The 22,812-nt window shown below is 40.9% G+C and overlaps 1 protein-coding gene across 3 annotated transcripts in view; it reads left to right on the top strand.

Annotated features, from left to right (window-relative positions):
* USP49 (ubiquitin specific peptidase 49) overlaps positions 1-22,812 on the top strand; it is a 54,216-nt gene that overhangs the window by 22,764 nt on the left and 8,640 nt on the right. For 2 of the 3 annotated variants that reach the window (XM_060773051.2, XM_060773052.2), the window contains exons 2-6: positions 13,937-14,076; positions 15,932-17,342; positions 18,542-18,746; positions 21,602-21,710; positions 22,405-22,610. In XM_060773051.2, coding sequence (XP_060629034.2) covers positions 15,960-17,342; positions 18,542-18,746; positions 21,602-21,710; positions 22,405-22,610 — 1,903 coding nt within the window. In that variant the 5' untranslated portion in view covers positions 13,937-14,076; positions 15,932-15,959. The remainder of the gene's footprint in view (positions 1-13,936; positions 14,077-15,931; positions 17,343-18,541; positions 18,747-21,601; positions 21,711-22,404; positions 22,611-22,812) is intronic. The other variant, XM_060773053.2, reaches the window with a different exon arrangement.

Here is a 22,812-nt window from a genome sequence, read left to right as displayed (position 1 = left end):
CCTCCATCTGTTATAATATATTAAAATAGCATCAAGGGCACCACCTTTTAATCACACTTTAAAATAGGCCTGTAGTATCAACATGGAGGAGGGGGATGTTTTATTTCCTCTGATAACTTCCAGGAATGTATGCCTCTTCTGTTCAGGGTTATATTTGTCTCTCAAAATAGCCAAGAACTTATTAGAGAAGATTTCTTCCAGAATAGATAAGCAGATGTTTAACAACCTAGAGAAAGTGTCAAACATATTGTGATGGTAGTATTGAAATTAGAAACGGGCTATTATGCCTACCTTGTCCTTTCTTTTATTGTTCACCTTTTATTTGCAGGTGTTTTGTTTAATAGAAATGTGCAGTGACTGTTCATAGCAGAACCCAAATGAATAAATGCAACTGACAGCTAGGGGTTATTCTTTTTTGTGGCTAACGAGAGCTCAGGAACCTGCATGACTTTAAGATTAGCATTTCATTGTAGAAATAACTGCAGAAAACATTGATGTAATTCTGTGTGCAAATTCTTTACTTTAGAAAAATAATGTATTTCTCATTTTATTTGCTTAAAAACAAAAACAAACCCTATTATGTGCCAATCAACAAGTGGTTCTTTTTTTAAAGCCTGGCAGAAAGCCAATCACTTTTTTATTATTGAATTTGCAACTGTGCATCACAAGAACCCTCCTGCTTCTTGAATTTCTTGCATATACAGTGATACCTTGAGTTAAGAGTTTGTTCTGTGACTGAGCTCTTAACTCAATTTGCCCTTATTTCAAAGTTTTCTTTCTATTGAAGTGTATTGAAATGCTATTAATTTGTGCAACCCCCCCCCCGCCAGTTTTTTGTTATGTTTTTAAACTGGAAAATGTATTTTATAAATAACAAATAATGTATACAAATTATTACACATAATAAAAAAGAATGTTAACAAGTCAACTTGCTTGCTTCCATCCAGCCACTGTGGCAAGGAAGCACATTTGAGGCAGCAAAATGTGTGTTGGCCATTGCAACAGCAATGTAGAACCTGCACATTCACATGGAACAATAACAACAGACAGATCAACTTTTAAATGGTAAAAACCACAAAGTTGTGCAAGGAAGCACAAAGTGAAGAGGCAGAAGCATAATTTTCTTACTGTAGGGTACTCATTCTTGGAAGCTCCTTCAAGAGCAGAAGAGGGAGAGGAGAGGTGGTAATGTGGGTGGTGGAACAGGAAGAGGGAGTGCAAGACATTCGTCTGTGCCTAGGGAGCCCCATTTGCATTATGGGCACAGCGGGTGTCTGCTGCTTAATTCTCACAGCAATTCCAGCCATGGGTAGGAGCAGTAATTGCACCCTGGGCTTGGGGCTTCAGATACACTTGTGCCCTGTCCTTTGGGCACCTGGCGTTGGGAACGAAAGTCCTGCACTCTTACATTACTGCCCCTCTGGTGTCAGCTCATAAATAAAATCTCTGCTTGTATGTCAAAGTGAAATCCAGGCTGAGCAACGGCTCATAACTCAAAAATCTTGTAAGTAGGGAAACTCGTAAGTCAAGGTTCAACTGTATAGCAAAATGTTTGTCATGTAAATTGTACCTTGTGCAATACAGTAGTGGAGATTGACTGTTCAGTTGTCGCTAGGAAAATAATAAAACCCATTTTGCTTGTGTTTTCCATTTAACATCAGAAAATTATCCCGCCAAGTTCTTTTTTTCTCCATGCTTTTAACCAGAGATGTGTTTTTGGCATATTTGGTGGACTAGTTAATGATCTTCAGCTGCGAAAGACAAAATACAGTCCTCCAGTTGTTAAACTGCAAGAACTAACACCCCCATTGGAACCAGCATACCAATAATGAGGATGGTGGTTTTGTTGCAAATTCAATACCCGAGGACTGTATTTTACTTCATCCTGCTTAGATTAATAGGTATGTGAATAAATAAGGGATGCCACTTTATTGATTATTATTTTTAGCTATAGGCACTGTGTTGTTAATTTTATTATGGGCCATGACTATTGCAAGGTGTTGATTGCTGAGTGTTCTATAGCATCATTCATATGCATATATAGTTTGCTGATATTCCACTGTCTTAATTCCATTTGAAACCTAACGTAATATTTAAAAGTGAAGAATTTCATGGAAAATGAAATCACTAAAGAAGTTCATGTTCTCTGTTATGTTTTGCTATATGAAGCATTATTTTAAAGCCATTTTATATTTTTATGGTAGTGAGGAACTAACTTTTCCTCTCTGTTTGTTTTTATTGCTATAGTCAGTTATTTATTCAGACTAAGAGACAATTTCTCGTGTCCTCGTGTACACAAGAATAGATGGTCTGCCAGCTATACTCCCTGGTTCCTGTCAGCCAAGAATCAGCCAGTGTAAAGCTACATGTAAACATATAATCTCTAAGGAAAGAGCTTGTGTGGAGAGATGAATGGCCACAATGTACCTAATTTTTTTTACAAGATAACCTTGTGGATTTGAGAGGATGCTTGGTATGAGACGAGACAAAAGGATTAATAAAATGGTATCTATGTGAAAGTCCTAGACTACAGTCACATCGCTGCTTGGGAATTTGATGATATATAATGATATTTCTTTCTGTGGATCTATATCATATCACACTTTTAAAAATGACAGACTTTTAGGGACTCAATCAGGTCGAAAGCTTTAAATCCAGTGTTTAGTATCTTTTTCAGGAATCTGGACTGTGGCCCATAGTAACTTGTATGAATTTACATAGTCCTTTTTATGTCTAATGTTTGTGACTTTAGACAGTAGTAACAGGGTAAAGTTTCTAAAGTTCTTCTCCTACTTGTAAGACTTGCTTTGAACACGATTTTCTTGCTTCTTGGCAGGAGGTTGGACTGGATGGCCCACGAGGTCTCATCCAACTCTATGATTCTAGCAGAATACAGAGACATGTAGAAACATAACATTTATGTGTTTCATTCATGCTTCTGCATGGTTTAATATGAGATACAAACATGGCTTACTTCTGCTTTCTTAAGATTTCCGTTAATACTGGGAAATCTGGTTAAGCAGTGAGTAACAGAGGTTTCCTAGTCTACTATCAATGAAAGAGGTAGCATATCTTTAAAATGCTTCTTATTCACATCAGAGAACTTTGGGTTTATATACTGACAGCAGCATGTCTCTGGAGATTAACTAGTCAACTTACTTCTGTCAGTGGGAGAGGTGGCATGTATTTAAATTCTTCTCATTCACCTAGGAGAATTTTGGTGTTTACACAGTGTCTCCAGCATGTCTCTGCTTAAGCTAAATCTAGGGTCCTAAAGTGGGAGATGGCAATCTCCTGAAAACATTCTAGTGTTTGATGAGTACAATTAAAAGATTTGCATAAGACCCAGGAGGCATTTGGGATCTTGAACAAGCTACTGACATACCTGTTTATATTATTTCCTTGATAAAGGAACTGATTAAGATATCAGTGTTTCTGTTTGTAGCCAGAGTTAGGAAAAGGAGAAAATCTTAGTGATTTGGTTGCATGAGTTTTTAAATACCTCAAAAATTCTTGCTGTGCAGGTGAAATATAACATAATCCTTCCTTTCCAGTTTACAGATTATATCACATCAAATGTAATAGATAAACAAGTATTACATAAACATAACCCTCTAAAATTGATGTACTATTGCTCAAGATGTATAAGCTACCTAAAAGAGGCTAGTACCCAGTACTCTAGTGATATTAGCCACATAGGTTATTTACATTGACATGATTTATAATAGTATTTGCAATAATAACTGAAATAACAACTCCCAAAATAGGTAGATCTTTACTTCAGTGTTCTCATGTTTGTTCTGAATTAATTATAATTGCATGTATATTCTGATTCTTAATTATGCTATTAGTGATACTCAAGGTTTGTAATGTTAAAAACTGGAATTGAAGGTAGCAATCTGGATCATTCATTCATGTATTGGAATAATATATTAAAGATTTAAAGAGTCTGTAAAATCCTTCTTATGTTTCATGCCTAATATATTGTGTAGTGACTGGAAAGCTTTTCTGTTAAAACGTGCCAGTAAACATTATGCATAAAACCACACAATTTTACAAAATGAGACTGATTTCCTCTTGATTTACTTCAATCTTGTGCTAGAAGTGAAAACTGAATAATGTGGCAATTCTACTTTTACCTGAATGGTAAAACCAGGTTTACAGCATATATTTGTAATTTTAAAAGTCTTAACATGTATTTGGTCCTATCTCTAGAGATCAATGTGGCAGTCTTGCATAGATACATATCCTTTTCCCTTTCTGTCCCCCACTCCCAATTTCTCTTTTTCCCCCCTTTTATTTGAACACTGCATAGTCTTCTCTGTCTTCATGCAGTTGCTCTTAGACTCATTGGTCTTGCCATGATCTCTTTACAATCTGTCCTCTACATTTGCTGGGATTATGGGCACAGGGTCCCAGTGAACGTGAAATACCTAGAAAGGACTCAATGATCAATCTTCAATAAAAGTTAACCACAGAGTAACACTGAAATTTGTAAAAACTACTAGAAAGAACATTTTAATCAAATTCATAATGTAAAATTCACAAAAGTTAAACTGTGGAAAGATTACTGTAAAGTAACAAAGGCTACCCTTAGTTTAAAATATATTGTATATTATAATTGTTAGTTTGCCAGTCCACATCATCACCTAGGCTTTAAAATGTTCTTGAGTCCTTAAAATGAAATGTAGTAAGAGGCACATCTACTAAAAGTTGTAAATGTATTAAAATGGTTTATCTAATTCTTTGTCCTTTCTCCAAAGTTTCTTGGTTTGTATGATTAAATAAAATGACACCTAAGCCACCATGTTACTTTGTTGTAGTTTGACAACATCTGGAAGAACATAGGTTTGCTTCTACTTGGCTTACAATGCCAAAGAGATCAGCTATTGAACTGTTAAAATTGAACTGTTGAACTGTTAAAATCAAACCTCTGAGGATGTCTCCCATAGATGCAGACAAAATGTCAGGAGAGAATGCTTCAGGAACATGGCCATACAGCCCAAAAACCTTAGAGCAGGGGTCCCCAAACTACGGCCTGCGGGCCACTTCCGGCCCGCTAAGGGCCCCGATCCGGCCTGCAGAGGAGGAGCGCCCCCCCCCCCACACACAGTGCCCCTCCGTTGGCTGGCTCACGCTGTCCATGGGGCCCGATGGACAGCGTGAGGCAGCCAAGGGAGGCTCCTCCACATGGTCTACTCATGAGTAAAGCTCCTCGCAAAGTGCTTTACTCAAAAGTAGGCCGCGCGGGCCTACTCCCCCCTTGGCAGGCTCATGCTGTCCATGGGGCCTGATGGACAGCGTGAGCCAGCCAAGGGAGGCTGCTCCGTGTGGTCTACTCGCGAGTAAAGCACCTCGCAAACTGCTTTACTCACAAGTAGGCCGCGCGAGCCAGCCAAGGAGGGCTGCTCCGCGTGGTCTACTCGCAAGTAGGCCACGCGGGCCTGCTCCCCCCTTGGCAGGCTCACGCTATCCGTCAGGCCTGATGGACAGCGTGAGCCTGCCAAGGGAGGCTGCTCCGCATGGTCTATTCACGAGTAAAGCACCTCGCAAACTGCTTTACTCACAAGTAGGCCACGCGAGCCAGCCAAGGGAGGCTGCTCCGCGTGGTCTACTCACAAGTAGGCTGTGCGGGCCTGCTCCCCCTTTGGCAGGCTCACGCTGTCCATTGGGCCTGACGGACAGCGTGAGCCAGCCAAAGGAGGCTGCTCCGCGTGGTCTACTCACGAGTAAAGCACCTCGCGAGGTGCTTTACTCACAAGTAGGCCGCGCGGGCCTGCTCCTCCCTTGGCAGGCTCACGCTATCCGTCAGGCCTGATGGACAGCGTGAGCCAGCCAAGGGAGGCTGCCCCGGCGCTACATGCAGTCATGCTGGCCACATGACCTTGGAGCTGTCTATGGACAACGCTGGCTCTTCGACTTGTAGATGAGCACCACACCCCAGAGTCAGACATGACTCAACTTAATGTCAGGGGACTACCTTTAACCAGGAAAATTGTGGAAGATCCAGGGTGGGAGAAAGAAGTCTTGTCTGTTGGAGGCAGGTATGAATTGTTTCAATTGGCCACCTTGATTACCTTTTCATAGCCTGACAGTTTTTAGGGAGAATCCTTTGTTGAGAGATGATTAGCTGGCCCTGATTGTTTCTTGTCTGGAGTTCCCCTGTGTTAGAGTGTTGTTCTTTATTTAAAGTTATGATTTTAGAGATGTTTAAATACTAGTAGCCAGATTTTTGGTCAGACTAGAAATAGGAAGATTTCCCATTCTCTTCTCCTGGAATTACTGCCTAAAGAGGACTAGAAAGAACCCCCTCTAAGGGCCCTTCCACACAGCAAAATAAGATATGTGCAATGTGTAGAGGAATTTTTTAATTGATTTTTTTTTTAAAAAAACAACAACTATAGTCTGGCCCTCCATCGGTCTGAGGGACAGTAAACTGGCCCCCGGTTTAAAAAGTTTGGGGACCCCTGCCTTAGAGCAACCCACATATAAATCATTCTTTTTCCCTTTTGTTGCCGAGGGCTTTAAAAGCATTTATTTCTAATTCTTTGGTTAGTTACAATTGTAATATAGGATGCTATTCTAGTTTTCTGTGAGAGCCTTGTTTCTTGTCCTGTGGCCAAGCTCTCCTATTTCTTTGGCATGGTTTATAAATCTTACTGCTCTTTTTGAAACAGTTTGCTCATGCCTTAGCTATTTTGGTGTTTGATATCTGAATGAAATGCCCTTACTTCATTCATTCCCCCTCGATGGACTGTCACCTTGTCGTGGTGAGGGGGCTTGCGTGTTCCGATGAACCTGTGGGCACAACAACTGGAGTCGTGCACTCCCAGGAGTGGCCGCGGGGGAGGTCCCAGACCAAGCACAGTCCGAAGACCCAAAGACCTCAACGGCGGAGCAGGCGGAGGATAACATGGCACATGTTACAACGGCTGCGAAGGCGGAAGAAGGCTGCAACAGACTGAGAAGCCATGGTCATTGTGTTAAACTACATCACCAGTGGAACCTCATCTGTGAAGACTGTGTGTTGTTCAGTTGTGCACTGACCTCCACACATTAAAAAAACCCACGCACAGGCGTCTTCCAAAGAAAACAAAAACCAAGCAACCAAAGTCCCATGGCGATCAGCGAGTGGCGACGGGGGCAGGACTGTGAAATCTGGAAGCCCCTAGTCACAGACTGGCACATGGGCGGTGGGTACGGACTCAGTCGTTCTACCTCAAGGTCCGAGGCAGTTGAGTAGTTCGGCAGCTGTATCCGCGACTGAGCAGCCCTATTGAGGACCCACTCTGCTCACCCCACACGGGGAGGGGGCTAGAAAAGGTGCCCTAAACATAGTCTGCCTCACTTATCCCTGACTGGACTGCCGCGTCCAGTGGGGTCACCATCCTGCGGCCAAAAAAGAAAAATGAACTTCGGTACGTGGAACGTACGGACTCTGATGGACAACAGTGGCAGTGAACGCCCCGAACGCAGAACTGCCATCATTGCAAGGGAGCTGGGACGCTTCAACATCGACATAGCAGCCCTTCAGGAGACCCGGAGAGCAGGAGAGGGACAGCTGAAGGAAGAAAAAGGGGGCTACACCTTCTTCTGGAAGGGACTGCCCGAAGAAGACCAAAGAATGCACGGAGTTGGCTTCGCTATAAGAAATGACCTGATGAAACATCTGTCCGAAGCACCCACTGGCATCAACGAACGACTCTCCACCCTCCGAATTGATCTTGCCAAAAACCAACGGGCAACCATCATAAGTGCCTATGCACCAACACTAGACGCTGATGAAGACATCAAGGAGAAATTCTACTGTCAGCTGGACACCGTCCTATCGGGGATACCTAAGGAGGACAAAATCATTCTCCTGGGGGACTTCAATGCAAGAGTCGGGCGAGACTTCGACCTGTGGCCAGGCACCATAGGAAAAGACGGGGTTGGAAACAGCAACTCGAATGGCATCCTGCTTCTCACCAAATGTGCGGAGCACAACCTTGTCATCACCAACACGCTCTTCCGCCAGAAAAACAAGTTCAAGACATCATGGAAGCACCCCCGGTCAAAGCATTGGCACCTCTTAGACTATGTAATCACACGTGCCAGAGACCGCCGTGACGTACTCCTCACAAGAGCCATGACAGGTGCTGACGACTGCTGGACCGACCACAGGCTAATCCGATCCACGATGGCTATCAAGATCGCCCCCAAGCGCAGACTCCAAGGAAGAAAGACAAGGCGCAAAATGAACACCCAAGCCCTTCAGGAGCCCTCCAGGCGAGCCCATCTCCAAACAGCACTCAAGGACCATCTACCCACAGTACACCCCGAAAATGTTGAGGAACATTGGAACAAACTGAAGACCTCCATCATCCAAGCCTGCGAAGAAACTATTGGATACCAAGCCAAGAAACATCAAGACTGGTTTGACGAAAATGACACCGAGATCCAACAGCTAATCGACAAGAAAAGGAAAGCCTTCCAAACATGGCAGAGAGACATCAACTGTGCTGCTAAGAAAAAGATCTACGCCAGTGCAAAAGCTGAGGTCCAAAGAAGGACAAGAGAACTCAAGAACATCTGGTGGACAAAGAAGGCTGAAGAAATCCAACACCTGGCAGATACCCATAATGCTCAAGGATTTTTCAAAGCCACAAAGGTCATCTATGGGCCAAGAAACCATGGCATACAGCCTCTACGCTCATCAGATGGAACCAAACTCCTGAAAGACCAAAAGTCAATTGCACTACGTTGGAAAGAACACTACCAAAGCCTCCTGAACCGCAGCTCCAGTGTGGCCGAAGAGGTTCTCTCACAAATCCCGCAACAACAAACCAGGGATGAGCTTGCAGCACTGCCTAGTTTGGAAGAAGTCAGCAATGCCATCAGCCAACAAAAGAACAACAAAGCCAGCGGACCGGATGGGATCCCTGCTGAAATCTTTAAAGAGGGAGGACCTGCGCTGACACACCAACTCCACCAGCTCATAGAAAAAGTGTGGGTGACCGAGAAAATCCCAGCAGACTTCAAGGATGCCACCATCATCACCCTCTTCAAAAAAGGGGAAAGAACAGACTGCGGAAACTATCGAGGTATCTCCCTTCTAACCTCTGCTGGAAAAATCCTCACAAGAATCCTTGCAAACCGCCTTCTGCCCCTCTCAGAAGACACCCTCCCAGAATCCCAGAACGGCTTCCGCCCCTCCAGAGGAACTGTGGACATGATCTTCACTGCACGACAGCTCCAAGAAAAATGCAGGGAACAAAACCAACCTCTGTACATGGCATTCATCGACCTTGCAAAGGCATTCGACACAGTGAATCGCAGCGCTCTCTGGACCATCCTCCAAAAAATCGGGTGCCCAAGCAAATTTGTGAACATCCTGCGGCTCCTCCACGATGACATGATGGCAACAGTCTTGGACAGCAATGGCTCCCAAAGTGACCCATTTAAGGTGGAATCGGGTGTCAAACAGGGATGTGTTATTGCCCCAACTTTATTCTCCATCTTCATCGCCATGATACTTCACCTTGTTGATGGGAAGCTTCCCACCGGAGTGGAAATCATCTATCGGACAGACGGCAAGCTATTTAACCTCAGCAGACTGAAAGCCAAAACCAAGGTCACAACAACATCTGTTATAGAACTCCAGTATGCTGATGACAATGTCGTCTGTGCGCATACAGAAGAAGATCTACAAGCCACTCTCAACACCTTTGCAGAAGCATACACAAAGCTTGGCCTGTCACTGAACATCGAGAAAACCAAAGTGCTGTTCCAGCAGTCCCCAGCCGTCCCCTCTCCAATGCCAGAGATACAGCTTAATGGTGTAACATTAGAAAATGTCGACCATTTCCGCTACCTTGGCAGCCACCTCTCCACCAAAGTCAACATCGACGCCGAAATACAACACCGCCTGAGCTCTGCAAGTGCAGCATTTTCCCGAATGAAGCAGAGAGTGTTTGAGGACAGGGACATCCGTAGGGATACTAAGGTGCTTGTCTATAAAGCTATTGTCCTCCCAACCCTGCTCTATGCCTGTGAGACGTGGACTGTCTACAGACATCACATGCAGCTCCTGGAACGATTCCATCAGCGCTGCCTCCGGAAAATCCTGCAAATCTCCTGGGAAGACAAGCGGACAAACGTCAGCGTGCTGGAGGAAGCAAAGACCACCAGCATTGAAGCGATGGTCCTCCAACATCAACTCCGCTGGACAGGCCATGTTGTCCGGATGCCCGACCACCGTCTCCCAAAGCAGTTGCTCTACTCCGAACTCAAGAACGGAAAACGGAATGTTGGTGGACAGGAAAAGAGATTTAAAGATGGGCTCAAAGCCAACCTTAAAAACTGTGGCATAGACACTGAGAACTGGGAGGCCCTGGCCCTTGAGCGCTCCAGCTGGAGGTCAGCTGTGACCAGCAGTGCTGCAGAATTTGAGGAGGCACGAGTGGAGGGTGAAAGAGAGAAACGTGCCAGGAGGAAGGCGCGTCAAGCCAACCCCGACCGGGACCGCCTTCCACCTGGAAACCAATGCCCTCACTGCGGAAGAAGATGCAGAGCAAGAATAGGGCTCCACAGCCACATGCGGACCCACAAGGAAACACATGATGGAAGACCATCTTACTCGTCCAACGAGGGATCGCCTAAGTAAGTAAGTAAGTACTTCATTCATTATTAAGACAACAGTGTGGTGATATAGTAACAATTAGTTTTTTTCTTGAAATTATTTTGAGGAAGAAAAGGTAAGAAACTATCAGTATTGATTGTTTTTAAAGTATCACCAAGTACACTGATAGAAAACAAAGTTTAAACCTATGACACTGGATGCTTTACACCTGGGTAGACCTTCTGTGATGATCCCAGAGAGCACTGAATACTAACAGTAAATATGGCCTTAGCTCGCACTATCTTGGTTGCCAGCGGAATATTTGGGGAACTCACTTACTATATTCAATCTTGAATTATGTTGAAAAGTGGTAGGAGAGCATAATGGAAGTGGCCAGCCTATTATTATATATAAGCTGTACATTCCCAATATCTTTATTAAAAAGCAATAGTTGATTTAAAACCACAGATTCTAAACCAATTTGTGAAACTGTTCTACTCAGAAAGTATGCATAGATTCTAAAACAGTTAGAACACTTGGAATGATGGTCAGGAGAGATTATCCCACAAAATTAAATAGATGGTGGTAGAAAGGCAAGCAGGCAGAATCTGCTTGAAGACTACACATGTGTGGATCTGGTTAGACAGCTCAAGTAAACAAACCAAGTGCAATGTGGGATTGGACACTGGATTGCCCTCTTTGATTAAGAATGCAATCACATAATTAAGAGATCTGGAAATGAATAATTTTAGAGAATAGGAAACCATATTTTCCCATAGCAATTATTCAATTATTCACTTGGGATATTCTCTAAGGCTTAATGAGGATCATTTCATGAAGTATGTATATTGGAATATTCATTCTTTAAGAAAAACATTTGGACAGGTTTCAAATGTTTTTTTCTCAAAAACATGGATGTAAAATTACTTTGAGACTCTAAATTTGGCACACTCTATTAAAGGACAGAAGAGATGGATCACCATATTTAAGCCTGTGCCAGTTCCATCCTTGTGTGTTTGATCTGCTTTCAAGCAGATCTGTACAAACAATATTTCTATATAAACATTCTCCACACACATTCTCCTTATATTTTGGGATCCTAAAATAAGAATTCTAACACCAGTTTAAACTGTAGCAGCTATAATAACTGTTACTGTAATATGAACTGATATGATACAGTGTTTGGAATGTTAAGTTTGAGCTGTAAAACCCATGTTCAGATCTCTTTTCAGCTATAAAGCTTCCAGAATAGCCTTAGGGAAATGGCATTATCTCAGTGATTGATATCTACAGAACAGAGTGTCTGGAGGAGGATGTAAAAAGATCTACTCTGAGCTCTTTGGTGGAAGGTCAGAGTATAAATCCAGTCTGGATATCTAGTGATGTTAAATCCCATAGATAACTTAGGACAAGGTGCGAGGCAGGGAAAGGAACTGTTTTCTCTTCACTTTCTCTAACTCATGAATGATTTCATATCCTCTATTATACTTATTCTTGTAATATATGCCGTATATAATATTTGTGTAAGTGTTCACATATGGCTAGACTGGTCTATTTTGGCTATTTTTGTATGATTTGCAACTTCCATTGCTTTAGCACATTTCTTGGAACCATAATGAGCACATGAATATGACAATTCCTCCTAAGTTTTTGCTGGTCTGTGAATATTTTTTTAAAATCAGTACTTTGACCTTAAATGCACAGACGGATGGCTTGATGTAGTTGGTGATACTGAGACAGACATACTCAGTGCTGCACTCTGGTGATTTTTTACCATTGCTGCAACTAGTTTACACATCTGAATGTTCTTAAAAAGATATTTGAAAGAAAAAGCTCCATGTAAAAATATGTGATTTGTGTTCACCTGACTACTGATGTTTAGAATTCAGTTTACAGGTTCTCTTTGATGCCTTTTTTAAATCTTAGGAGCACACTTTATTTTGGCAATCTAAAAAAATTGTTTAATCTTTTTTACTTAATAGACAGGCTAAGTCAACTGTGGTCAGTAAGATTCCTTAGCATTATCAACGTGTAGTATACTGAATATAGCAAGAAATGCAAAAAAGAAAGACCCTGATTCTGAACGTCTTATACTCTAAATTTTAACAATATATGGAGGTATTTTAACAATGAGTGGAGGAAAGCAAGGGAATAATTTTTGTGAGAGGGAGGATGACTGAAAAGAGACATAAAAGATGGCATTATTTGTACCATACTAAGCTTTTCTTTCAGTTGGGAGATGAAAAGATATGGCTTTTATGGGTTGTGTTCCAGTTTCTTGATGTATTTCTAGTTCACAATAAGTTTTCAGCACATATAGTGCCTCACATGTGACCCAAATATTTGTTGTAGAAGTGGTCATAAAAGAACAAGGCATTTTCCCTCCCCCAGATAATCTTTCAGGGGAGCTTGTTATTTGTCTCCCTACTTCTTCCCTCTCACTCCAAGATCCCATGTGACTGCTTTGTTCTTTGCTAAAATTCATGGAAAGTTCTCAAGGCAAGCACCCCTGGCCAACCCCATCTCAGTGATGTCATAGCTATTGAAATCTGCTTAGTGGGAGGCCAAAGACATGCAAATAGAAAGATCCCCTGTGGGTTTAAATGTCAGAGGATAACTTGGATTGCTTCCAGAACAAAAGGGGATCCTCCAGGAAAGGAGAGCCTGCCTTAGCTGTGAGCATACAACAATGTGAGGCATAATTTACTATGTACTCACAGATATTTTTTGGTCTGCAGGGATTCTTTTCATTAGTAAGTAGCATCAAGCACATCTGTAACAATATGTATTTCACAGTGATGATGGAACTGTAGCTTGCACTGGTGTTTTAATATGACTATTTTATTGCATTCAGACACACCATTCCTTTAAAATTTACCTTCATAAATGTGGTCATTTCCATTTTAACTTAATTTCTGTAGTATGTTATTGTCTTATTTTCTTTATACATGCACGGACATGTTCTAAAATCCTATAGGAAGCAAAGCTGTGGTAGATTTTTTCCACAAACAAGCTATTTCCTCTTTTCATCCAAAATCAAAGAAATTCAACATTTGTCTTGGGGTGGGGGGTGTCTTTAGCTTTTGCTTTGCAGTACAATATAGTAGTTCATTAGAAGTTTGATTAGCAGACTGTTCTGTAAAGTTCTGGAACAAAGGAAAATCCAGAGTGCCTTTTTCATTTAACATTTCATCAGTGGTATATTATTTCTAGCTAGTTTTTATCCATTAAAACATATTTTCTACAGTAGTTCTTTCACAAGATAAATTATTCGTGTTCTAAAACTATGTGGATTGTGCTTTGTTTACAAATATTTTACAGGATTATTTTTTACAGGGTTTTCTTGTTGCATTGCCTTTTTCTGATGAAGACATAAGTTTAGACTAAATTCCAGAACTTCTGAAACTTCAGTTGATTGAAATGGAGATGTTCCAACCTGGGGTCATTGAGTTGCGAGAGTATTTAAATATGAATCGGTAAGTATTTTTCTTTGTTTTAAACTTCCTTTTCTATATCTGGGGATTCCCCCCCCCCCCCCCCCCAAATTTCAGAATTTTTTTTCTGAGCAACAAATATTCTGCCTGCTTGTTGAGTTAATGTATGTGGGATGAGCAACGTTTTCACCATCCTGGTAGACAGTGTGTAAATATGCCAGAAGTGGGCTTGCCCACAATCAGTGATAGGTAGGGCTGCAGATGCCCACTTCTTTCAAACAGCATTGCCCCCACACACTTTGTTTTTTTACAATGTCTCACTTCCTCACCATGAGAAAGACAGGCAAAGATGAAGGCATATGCATCTTATTACAGCTTCATCACACCAGAGTATGGATCCACTTTAAATCCAGTTTCTGATTCTTGCAGAATTTTGGGATTTGTAGTTTATTGAAGCCCAGGACCTGCCTGGCTGAGCAGTTTAAAAGCCCCTCCCTAAATTACATGCCCCAGAATTCTGCAGGAGGCAGAAACTGGATTTAAAATAGATCCATTATCTAGTGTGGTGAGGCATAACTCTTCTTCCCATTGTGATTTTGAGCCTACTCTTTCAGGGCAGAAAATATTTTACAGTTCTTTCTAGGAAATTATTAGTAGCTGTTATAGTCCATCTTAACTTCATGGTTTTTCCATAAGTAAGATTCTTGAGGGAAAAACAAGAGGCTAGAGTGGGGTTAGCAGAGTACAGTCCCAAGGCCAAATTGTGGCCCTAGATTCCTGCAGAATTCCAGGGCGGGGGGGGGGGGGGAGGTTGGATTGCATTTTCTATGAGCCTGCAGGGATGGTAACTAATCTTTTGAATAAGTTTCTCAATTTAGTTTCACTGTTGATAATTAAAAAAACAGGAATACCAAAACCATGTTTTCACAAATAGAAGTGGATTTTGTACTAGTTCTGATTTAGGGAGGCATTTATGGCAGTCCCTGTACATGTCCCTCTGGCTTTCAAGAAAAAAAAAACTTGAATCCACTACAGCTGCCCATCCTTGCCCTAAAAGGCCTGATCACATAGAATTCTGTGAGCTAAAATACTATTTTAGCACCTGAAAAAAAATGTTGTGAGAAATATGCAGAGAGGAATTGGGGCAGAGGCCCTTAGGGCAACTGTAATGAAAACTGAAAGCTATAGGTGGCTTATTGATCACTTTTCCTAAATTTGTAATTTACCCTTGCTGATCAGGGGCTGCAACATCCCAAAATTTTGTCATCAATATACAATATGGGGAAAGCTGAAATCAAAATATTTCATGTACACTTCTGGCATAATTTAGCATTAAGAAATATATCTATTTGTATCATTATTTGCAACATACTACTTCATTCAGAATCAGCCAATACTTAAGATGTCACTTTGGGCTTGAAAAATTTCATATAACTTGGAGCAATTGTGGTAGAAATTTTCAAGGTGGGGATAATTTTAAAAGGTAGAAAGGAGCCAAACTCATTTTATCAATTGATTGATTGATCAATCGATCAATCAAGTAAAAAGAAAAATCTCTTCTTACTTTATTGGTTTTTCCCTTACTAACCAGATGAAATCATGACACCTCAAATTATTTTGTTTTAATTCCTTCCTTCCATCCATCCATCCATCCATCCACCATCACCCCTTCCTATTGAAAGAAAACCTGCACTGACCAAATAATTAGTGAGAGTTTCATCTGATCCAGTTCCTCCTCCTCCTGCTTTTTAATGTAATGTATTACACTATGCTGTAAATGACTTTGTAGAAAACAAGGGTATGTATGTTTTGTTTTGCTTTATTTTGTAAGCTATCTATATGACTGTATTCTTTTAATGCATCCAGTGTTTGAATTCTTTCCTGTCTGTTTTTAAAGGTTAAAGCAGTGGAGCTTTATGTAAGACATGGATAGATGCAAACATGTTGGGCGGCTACGACTTGCCCAAGACCACTCTATTCTGAACCCCCAGAAGTGGCACTGCATGGACTGCAACACCACAGAATCCATTTGGGCTTGCCTGAAATGCTCCCATGTGGCCTGTGGAAGATATATTGAAGACCATGCACTTAAACACTTTGAAGAAACCAGGCATCCTTTGGCAATGGAAGTGAATGATTTCTATGTCTTCTGTTACTTTTGTGAAGACTATGTATTGAACGATAATCCCGAGGGTGACTTGAAATTACTAAGAAGTTCTCTATCGGCAATTAAAAGTCAGAAGCATGACCCATCTGCTAGAAGTGGGAGGACGCTGCGGTCAATGGCTTTGGGGGAGGATGTTTGCAACCATCAGAGGGCCCCTCAGGGACAGCCTCAGATGCTTACAGCCCTTTGGTACAGACGGCAGTCATTGCTAGCAAAAGCACTGAAGACCTGGTTTGATAAGAGTTCCAGAGGCCAGCAAAAGCTCGAACAAAAGAAACAAATGGAAGAACTAGAGAGAAAAAAAGAAATGGCCAGGCAGCGGCGTCAAGAGATGAAGCGGAGATTGTTGGAGGAACTGGCGAGCACCCCTCCAAGAAAAAGTGCTAGGCTTTTGTCACATATTCGCAGAGAGAATCTGATTCCTCGAAAGTTCAGAGACATGGAAGCAAGTTCCCCTACCTCAAGACGAGTGCAAAGGAGCAGATTCAAACAGTTTTATTCCATTCGGCGGAAGCCTCTCATGACACCTGGTGTGACTGGACTAAAGAATCTTGGAAATACATGCTACATGAATTCTATTCTTCAAGTATTAAGTCACCTCCAGAAGTTTAGAGAATGTTTTTTGACGCTGGATCTTTGTGAAACTGAAGAACTCTTAGCTAAGACCGTGAATGGAAAGTCTAGAATGTCTGGAAAGCTGCTCAGTAGGCTTGGTCCTACCGAGTCAGGTAGAAATGATCAATTGGGTTCATATGGCAGGCAGAGCCTGCCAGCTGGCTTGAATGGCGGGTCCTCGATAAGCAAAAGTTTAGAACTAACACAGCCCAAGGAGCCAAGTTCAAAGCACATCTCTCTCTGTCATGAACTGCACACACTTTTCAGAGTTATGTGGTCTGGGAAGTGGGCTTCAGTGTCTCCTTTTGCCATGCTGCACTCTGTATGGAGTCTGATTCCAGCGTTTCGAGGTTATGATCAGCAAGATGCTCAGGAATTTCTCTGTGAATTGTTGGACAAGGTGCAGCAGGAGCTGGAATCTGAAGGAACGAAACGCAGGATCCTCATCCCCTTTTCGCAGAGGAAGCTCACCAAGCAAGTCCTGAAAGTGGTGAACACCATTTTTCATGGGCAGCTACTCAGTCAGGTAGGCATTTACACAGTTTTGCTTTTGTTACGATACTTTTGAACAATTCAATATTCTTGTGTGTGTTTTACAAAATATGTAGTTATCATTCAGGTGTAAAACTTCTTTTTAGACAAGACATTTTATGTCCAATAATGTGCCTGTTTTCCTTGCATTTGTTCTAGTCTCTTTTATGTGATTTTTAATATTAATCCAAAATTACCTCTTGGCAGAATGTGGTAGAGATTGCTTTTTATTACTGAGGAGTCCTGCATAAAAAACAATGTGTCTATTCCCCCCCCCCCCCCCCCCACACACACTCTTTTTAAAGCAAAGTATCATAATTGTATTATCCTTATTTTAGAGTCTTGCACAGCTATGTAACATTTCAGGCTAGTTCTTGTGTAATGTCTTACCACAGCTTTCATGATCCACCCTACATTCATGAGCTCTGTTTCCCTTCCTGACTTTCTGGTTCATATTATTGCTTCCAGACCATCAAATTATAGGTTCTCTAGCACTAGAAGTCAGGATGGAATTCAAAGTATGTTGTAGGTGTCAAACTTCAGATTCACTCATATCATTGAGATTCGCACACGTAATGCCAGTCTGTGGTTTGGATCAGTTTATGAAGTGTTGCAATGTGCTTATTACTTTTATATGTTTGATCAGGCAAATGAAATAAAGTACAACTGCAGTTTTTTGTGAAACAAGTGACAAGATGTTTCCCGAAGAACAACATTACTGAAACTACACAATGTAACATGGTTTTGCACGTACTGTACAAATAAACTAAAGAACTGGATTCTGCCACTCATATACTAATTTAACCTTTAAAAGAAAGTTATAGCTATCTCAGTAAATTATCCAGACAAGATTACTTAATGTAATAGAGTTTTTTAATTTAACTGTGTCACTGTTAAACATTTTTTTCATTTAAACAAGTAATTCAGATCAATTAATGATGTCATTTTTTGCAGATCTGATTAGCCATAGATTTCAGTTGAACTAAATATTTATATTTTGTGCATTATACAAAGGAAACTCTTCTGAAGATGCATATTTTTCAAAGCACAGTCTCCATCTTACAGAGGGTTACAGATTCGGGTCAGCAAGAGCAGAAACATGCCATTCTGTCCTGGTTGCCACTGGCCTTGTAATGAGAATGCTTATATGCTGCAAAGTACACAGAAATGTCTGAATACATGTTTTCCTGCTAGGTCACCTGTATAACATGTAACTATAAATCCAATACTGTGGAACCCTTCTGGGATCTCTCCCTGGAATTCCCTGAACGCTATCACTCCATCAACAAAGGGATTGTGCCTGTTAATCAGACGGAGTGCATGCTTACTGAAATGTTGGCCAAATTCACAGAAACAGAAGCTTTGGAAGGGAGAATTTATGCATGTGACCAGTGCAACAGTAAGTAAAGAACTGCTCTGTGACTTGCACATTTAACTTTCCACTGTATCACGTAAGAAATGTCCCTGCATGCCTGTGTACCCAAATAGATGCTCATTTTATGGGTTTTAAATATTTACTGAGCCGTTCAGAAATAATTATTATATACTCCAGCAGGTATACTGAATATCATAGACTGAAAGCAAAGGTGGGCAACTGTGACTCACCTCCCCCCCCCCCCCAACCCTTTGGCCTCTTACTCCGACCAGCTGTAGTCAATATAGGAAATTATGAGCAATTATGGGAGTTGCAGTAAATAACCAAAAAAAACCCTTAAAAAACTGGTGGGGCAAAGTTGCACAACCCTTCTACAAAAGATTTAACTTCACTTAGAATGTTGTCAACCTCTTTGACTCCTTTACATAGATCCTTCTCTGGTGCTAAAAATACATGCGGCAGTTTTTCTGTATATGCCCCTTCCCCCAAGCAAGGGGAAATGTGTAATTTTTCTGCCAGATTGTTGAGACAGATAAGTCATCATAACTAGGTGGGTTACTGACACATGAATAGCAAGACTTTTTGACAGAAATTGTCTTTCCTTTAATGGAAGCATCTGAACTTTTTGTGTTCTGAAAAACAGAAGACGCATTAGGGGAAAGCAATAATGTGGGAATGGTGTTAGTTTCTTCCATCTTTAGACATGTTTAACTTGGGTATGTGTGTGCTGTTGAGGTGAAATCAGTTTTGCACCTGTTCTTTTTTAAAAGAATAAGAAAAATAGCACCATAAAATTTCTGCAATGTATTTCAGTATTTGTCATTTGCATCAAATTAATCTGCTAGATATATAGATCCTTTCCACATTGTCTCCTATATTTGGACATGGTGACTTTGTTCAGCAATGTCCACTTTGGGACAGTTGCAATTGCATGTGATTTGTGTTATCCTAGTTTTGGGAACATAGCAGGATATAGATCAGAGGAATAAAATGTTTCCTCCTCTCACAAAACTGACATGGTTAATTTGCAAACAATAATAGAAGCCAAAAGAGCATTCAGAAGATTTAAAGAAGACAGTCTTCATTTCCAATAGGCCCATACTTTTCACTGTAATATTCAGGCACCTAGCAAAATTTATGTTACCATGTATTCTTTTTCTTTGGAACCTTTAAGGCAAAGAATTGTGTGTGTGTATTTGTCGTGTCAGGAGCGACTTGAGAAACTGCAAGTTGCTTCTGGTGTGAGAAAATTGGCCGTCTGCAAGGACGTTGCCCAGGGGACGCCCGGATGTTTTGATGTTTTATCATCCTTGTGGGAGGCTTCTCTCGTGTCCTCGCATGAGAAGCTGGAGCTGATAGAGGGAGCTCATCCGCGCTCTCCCTGGATTCGAACCTGCGACCTGTCGGACTTCAGTCCTGCTGGCATAGGGGTTTAACCCACTGCACCACCGGGGGCTCCTATTTATAATTGACTATTATTCATATTGAAATTAAAGTTGTGGCCACCATTTTTCTGTATATAATACATTGTCCTACATTTAACAGTTCTAGTACCTCATGGAAACTCATAGATTCCTCTGTCACGTGCGCTTCACAACTTTTGGTTTCTATAGAGCCAACTTGGGTAAACTGGGTTACAGAACATGAGAAAGTCACTCCACTTTTTAGTTCTGTTCTTTGTTCTCTCTCATCTCAGTGTAAGAGACATTCTGCTAGGCATCTATATTATCTTTCACTGTCACTATTGTTAGTAATCGATCAGTAATAAGAGATGCTGTGAAAAGAGGATGCAATAACTATAAACTAATAAAAAGAAAATGCAGTAGTGATTAAGATTTGAACTTATTTAGTGACTTCAGGTGGGTTTTGGCTTTTCCTTTACTATTTTCCTCCAAAGCCTTTTTACTATTAAGGCTTTAAAATACACCACACATATTCAAAAACCATATGTATGTGTGTTTTTAAGAGTTTTGAATTACTGTGAAATGTTCATGTTGATGTTACCAACTGTTAATCTCCCTCTAAAAATTAGAGTTTAATCTTTCTGGGAATTGTTGTGGTACTGTGTGTGGGAATAGCAGCTTACATTAAAAGGTTTGTTTCCCAGGCTATCTTTATTGCTCTTCCTCTTAGGGTTTCGTCAAGCCTTAGCCCTATCCTTGTGAGATTATATTTTGTCAGATTTATTTTTGAGTAGGTATATTAGTCTCTCAGCTCTGTAATACTGGCCTGTCCCATTGAGCTTGATGGGACTTGCATCTAAGTAAAGGTGTACATAGGAATGCTGCAAATAATTTCAAAATAAGCAGCAGGGAAATTTGTTCAATTATTTATCAGTATATCATTTTTATCCTTCTGATCAGCCAGAAAGACTCTTTGAGCCATTTATATAAATTTGTTTTTTAGAATATCTTTTTCTAAACAAAAAGCAAAAAGTCTGTGCCTACAAAACATATAACCTTAGGGGAAAATCGGATCTGAAAAGTGATTGGCAAAAAGAAATATAACATATCGTATTTCAAATTTCCTTGCAACGTCATATCATTCTGACTGTGCGCTAACAGTTTCTCATGGAAGTTTAATCAGAAATTACTATAGCATTTGTTTTCCAACTGCTTTTGTATAGACCAGTAGTTCTCAACCTATGGGTACTCAGGTGTTTTGGCCTACAACTCCCAGAAATCCCAGCCAGTTTACCAGCTGTTAGGATTTCTGGGAGTTGAAGGCCAAAACATTTGGGGACCTGCAGGTTGAGAACCACTGTTATAGATCATGGTTGTTGCAACAGTAAAAAAAAAACCTCAGTATATGCAGTATTTTCCCCAGAAACCTGTAACTTGTCTTCTCTTTTAACTTGCCCTTTCTTAAATGTTATGTAGGCAAACGACGGAAGTCTTCTCCCAAACCTCTCATTCTAAGTGAAGCTAAAAAGCAGTTAATGATCTACAGACTACCTCAGGTCCTCCGACTGCACCTTAAACGATTCAGGTGAATTGGATGTGGTGGAACAAGGGTCATTTAAAATTTTAAAACAATGGCGTGAATGATTATTTTATTGCTGAACAATTTCATAAAGTGGCACAAAGTGTATCCTTTCACTTTTGAAGACATCTAGAATAATGCTTTTCCTTTAGTTCCTTCAGGACACATTCAAAGAAAAAGCAAAGCCACTATTTGTAAAAAAAAATGATGCACATAATAGAATACTTGTGTTTATTGTTGAGCCATTCTGATAAAATATTATCCACTCTAATACTTTCATAATCCGTATATGTGTCTTTGAATGAAAATTCCTCCCCCCCCCCCCCCCCCCCGGCACTATATTTGGAAAACTTGCTGATTTTTCTTCAGATACTGTTAATTGATTCAAGCTATTGTAAGCTGGAATTCTATCATGCAGTCATGATCCTGGAGTACATTGGATGGATGTGTATGAATATAAGAAATCATGGCATTAAAGCCTGTTGATGTAATTTTGGATTAGAAATATGGGAGGAATTGACTCTGTCATTCAACCACTGGTGGATTCAATCCAATAGATTTATATCTATGGAGACTACTACTGTAGCAGTTTGAAGTCACAGCAGGTGGTACCCAGGATATCAAGACTATTTCAAGTCTTATGATAGCTTCATTGCACAACTAGTTGAAGTCCTTTTGATTGCATGTCTTTGGATTATAGGTGGTCTGGACGTAATCACCGTGAGAAGATTGGGGTCCATGTCCTCTTTGACCAGGTATTAAACATGGAACCTTACTGCTGCAGGGACACTCTCTCCTCTCTTGACAAAGAGACCTTTGTCTATGACCTCTCGGCTGTGGTGATGCATCATGGGAAAGGGTTTGGCTCAGGACATTACACGGCTTATTGCTACAACACGGAGGGAGGTGCGTGTGCCTTGTTACAAGGGGACATTTTTTATTTATTTCGTTTTGTAAATTTATCACTTCTGTGAGAATCTTTGTTTTTTTCTGTGATGGTGTGTCAATGATAGTGTAACTGCAAGGGACCAGAAACATTTTCCTTCCTTCCTTCCTTCCTTCCTTCCTTCCTTCCTTCCTTCCTTCCTTCCTTCCTTCCTTCCCCTTT

The sequence above is a fragment of the Anolis sagrei genome, chromosome 4 (genome assembly GCF_037176765.1).
Source record: "Anolis sagrei isolate rAnoSag1 chromosome 4, rAnoSag1.mat, whole genome shotgun sequence".
NCBI lineage: Eukaryota > Metazoa > Chordata > Lepidosauria > Squamata > Dactyloidae > Anolis > Anolis sagrei.
This window is presented reverse-complemented; position numbering and strand designations above follow the sequence as displayed.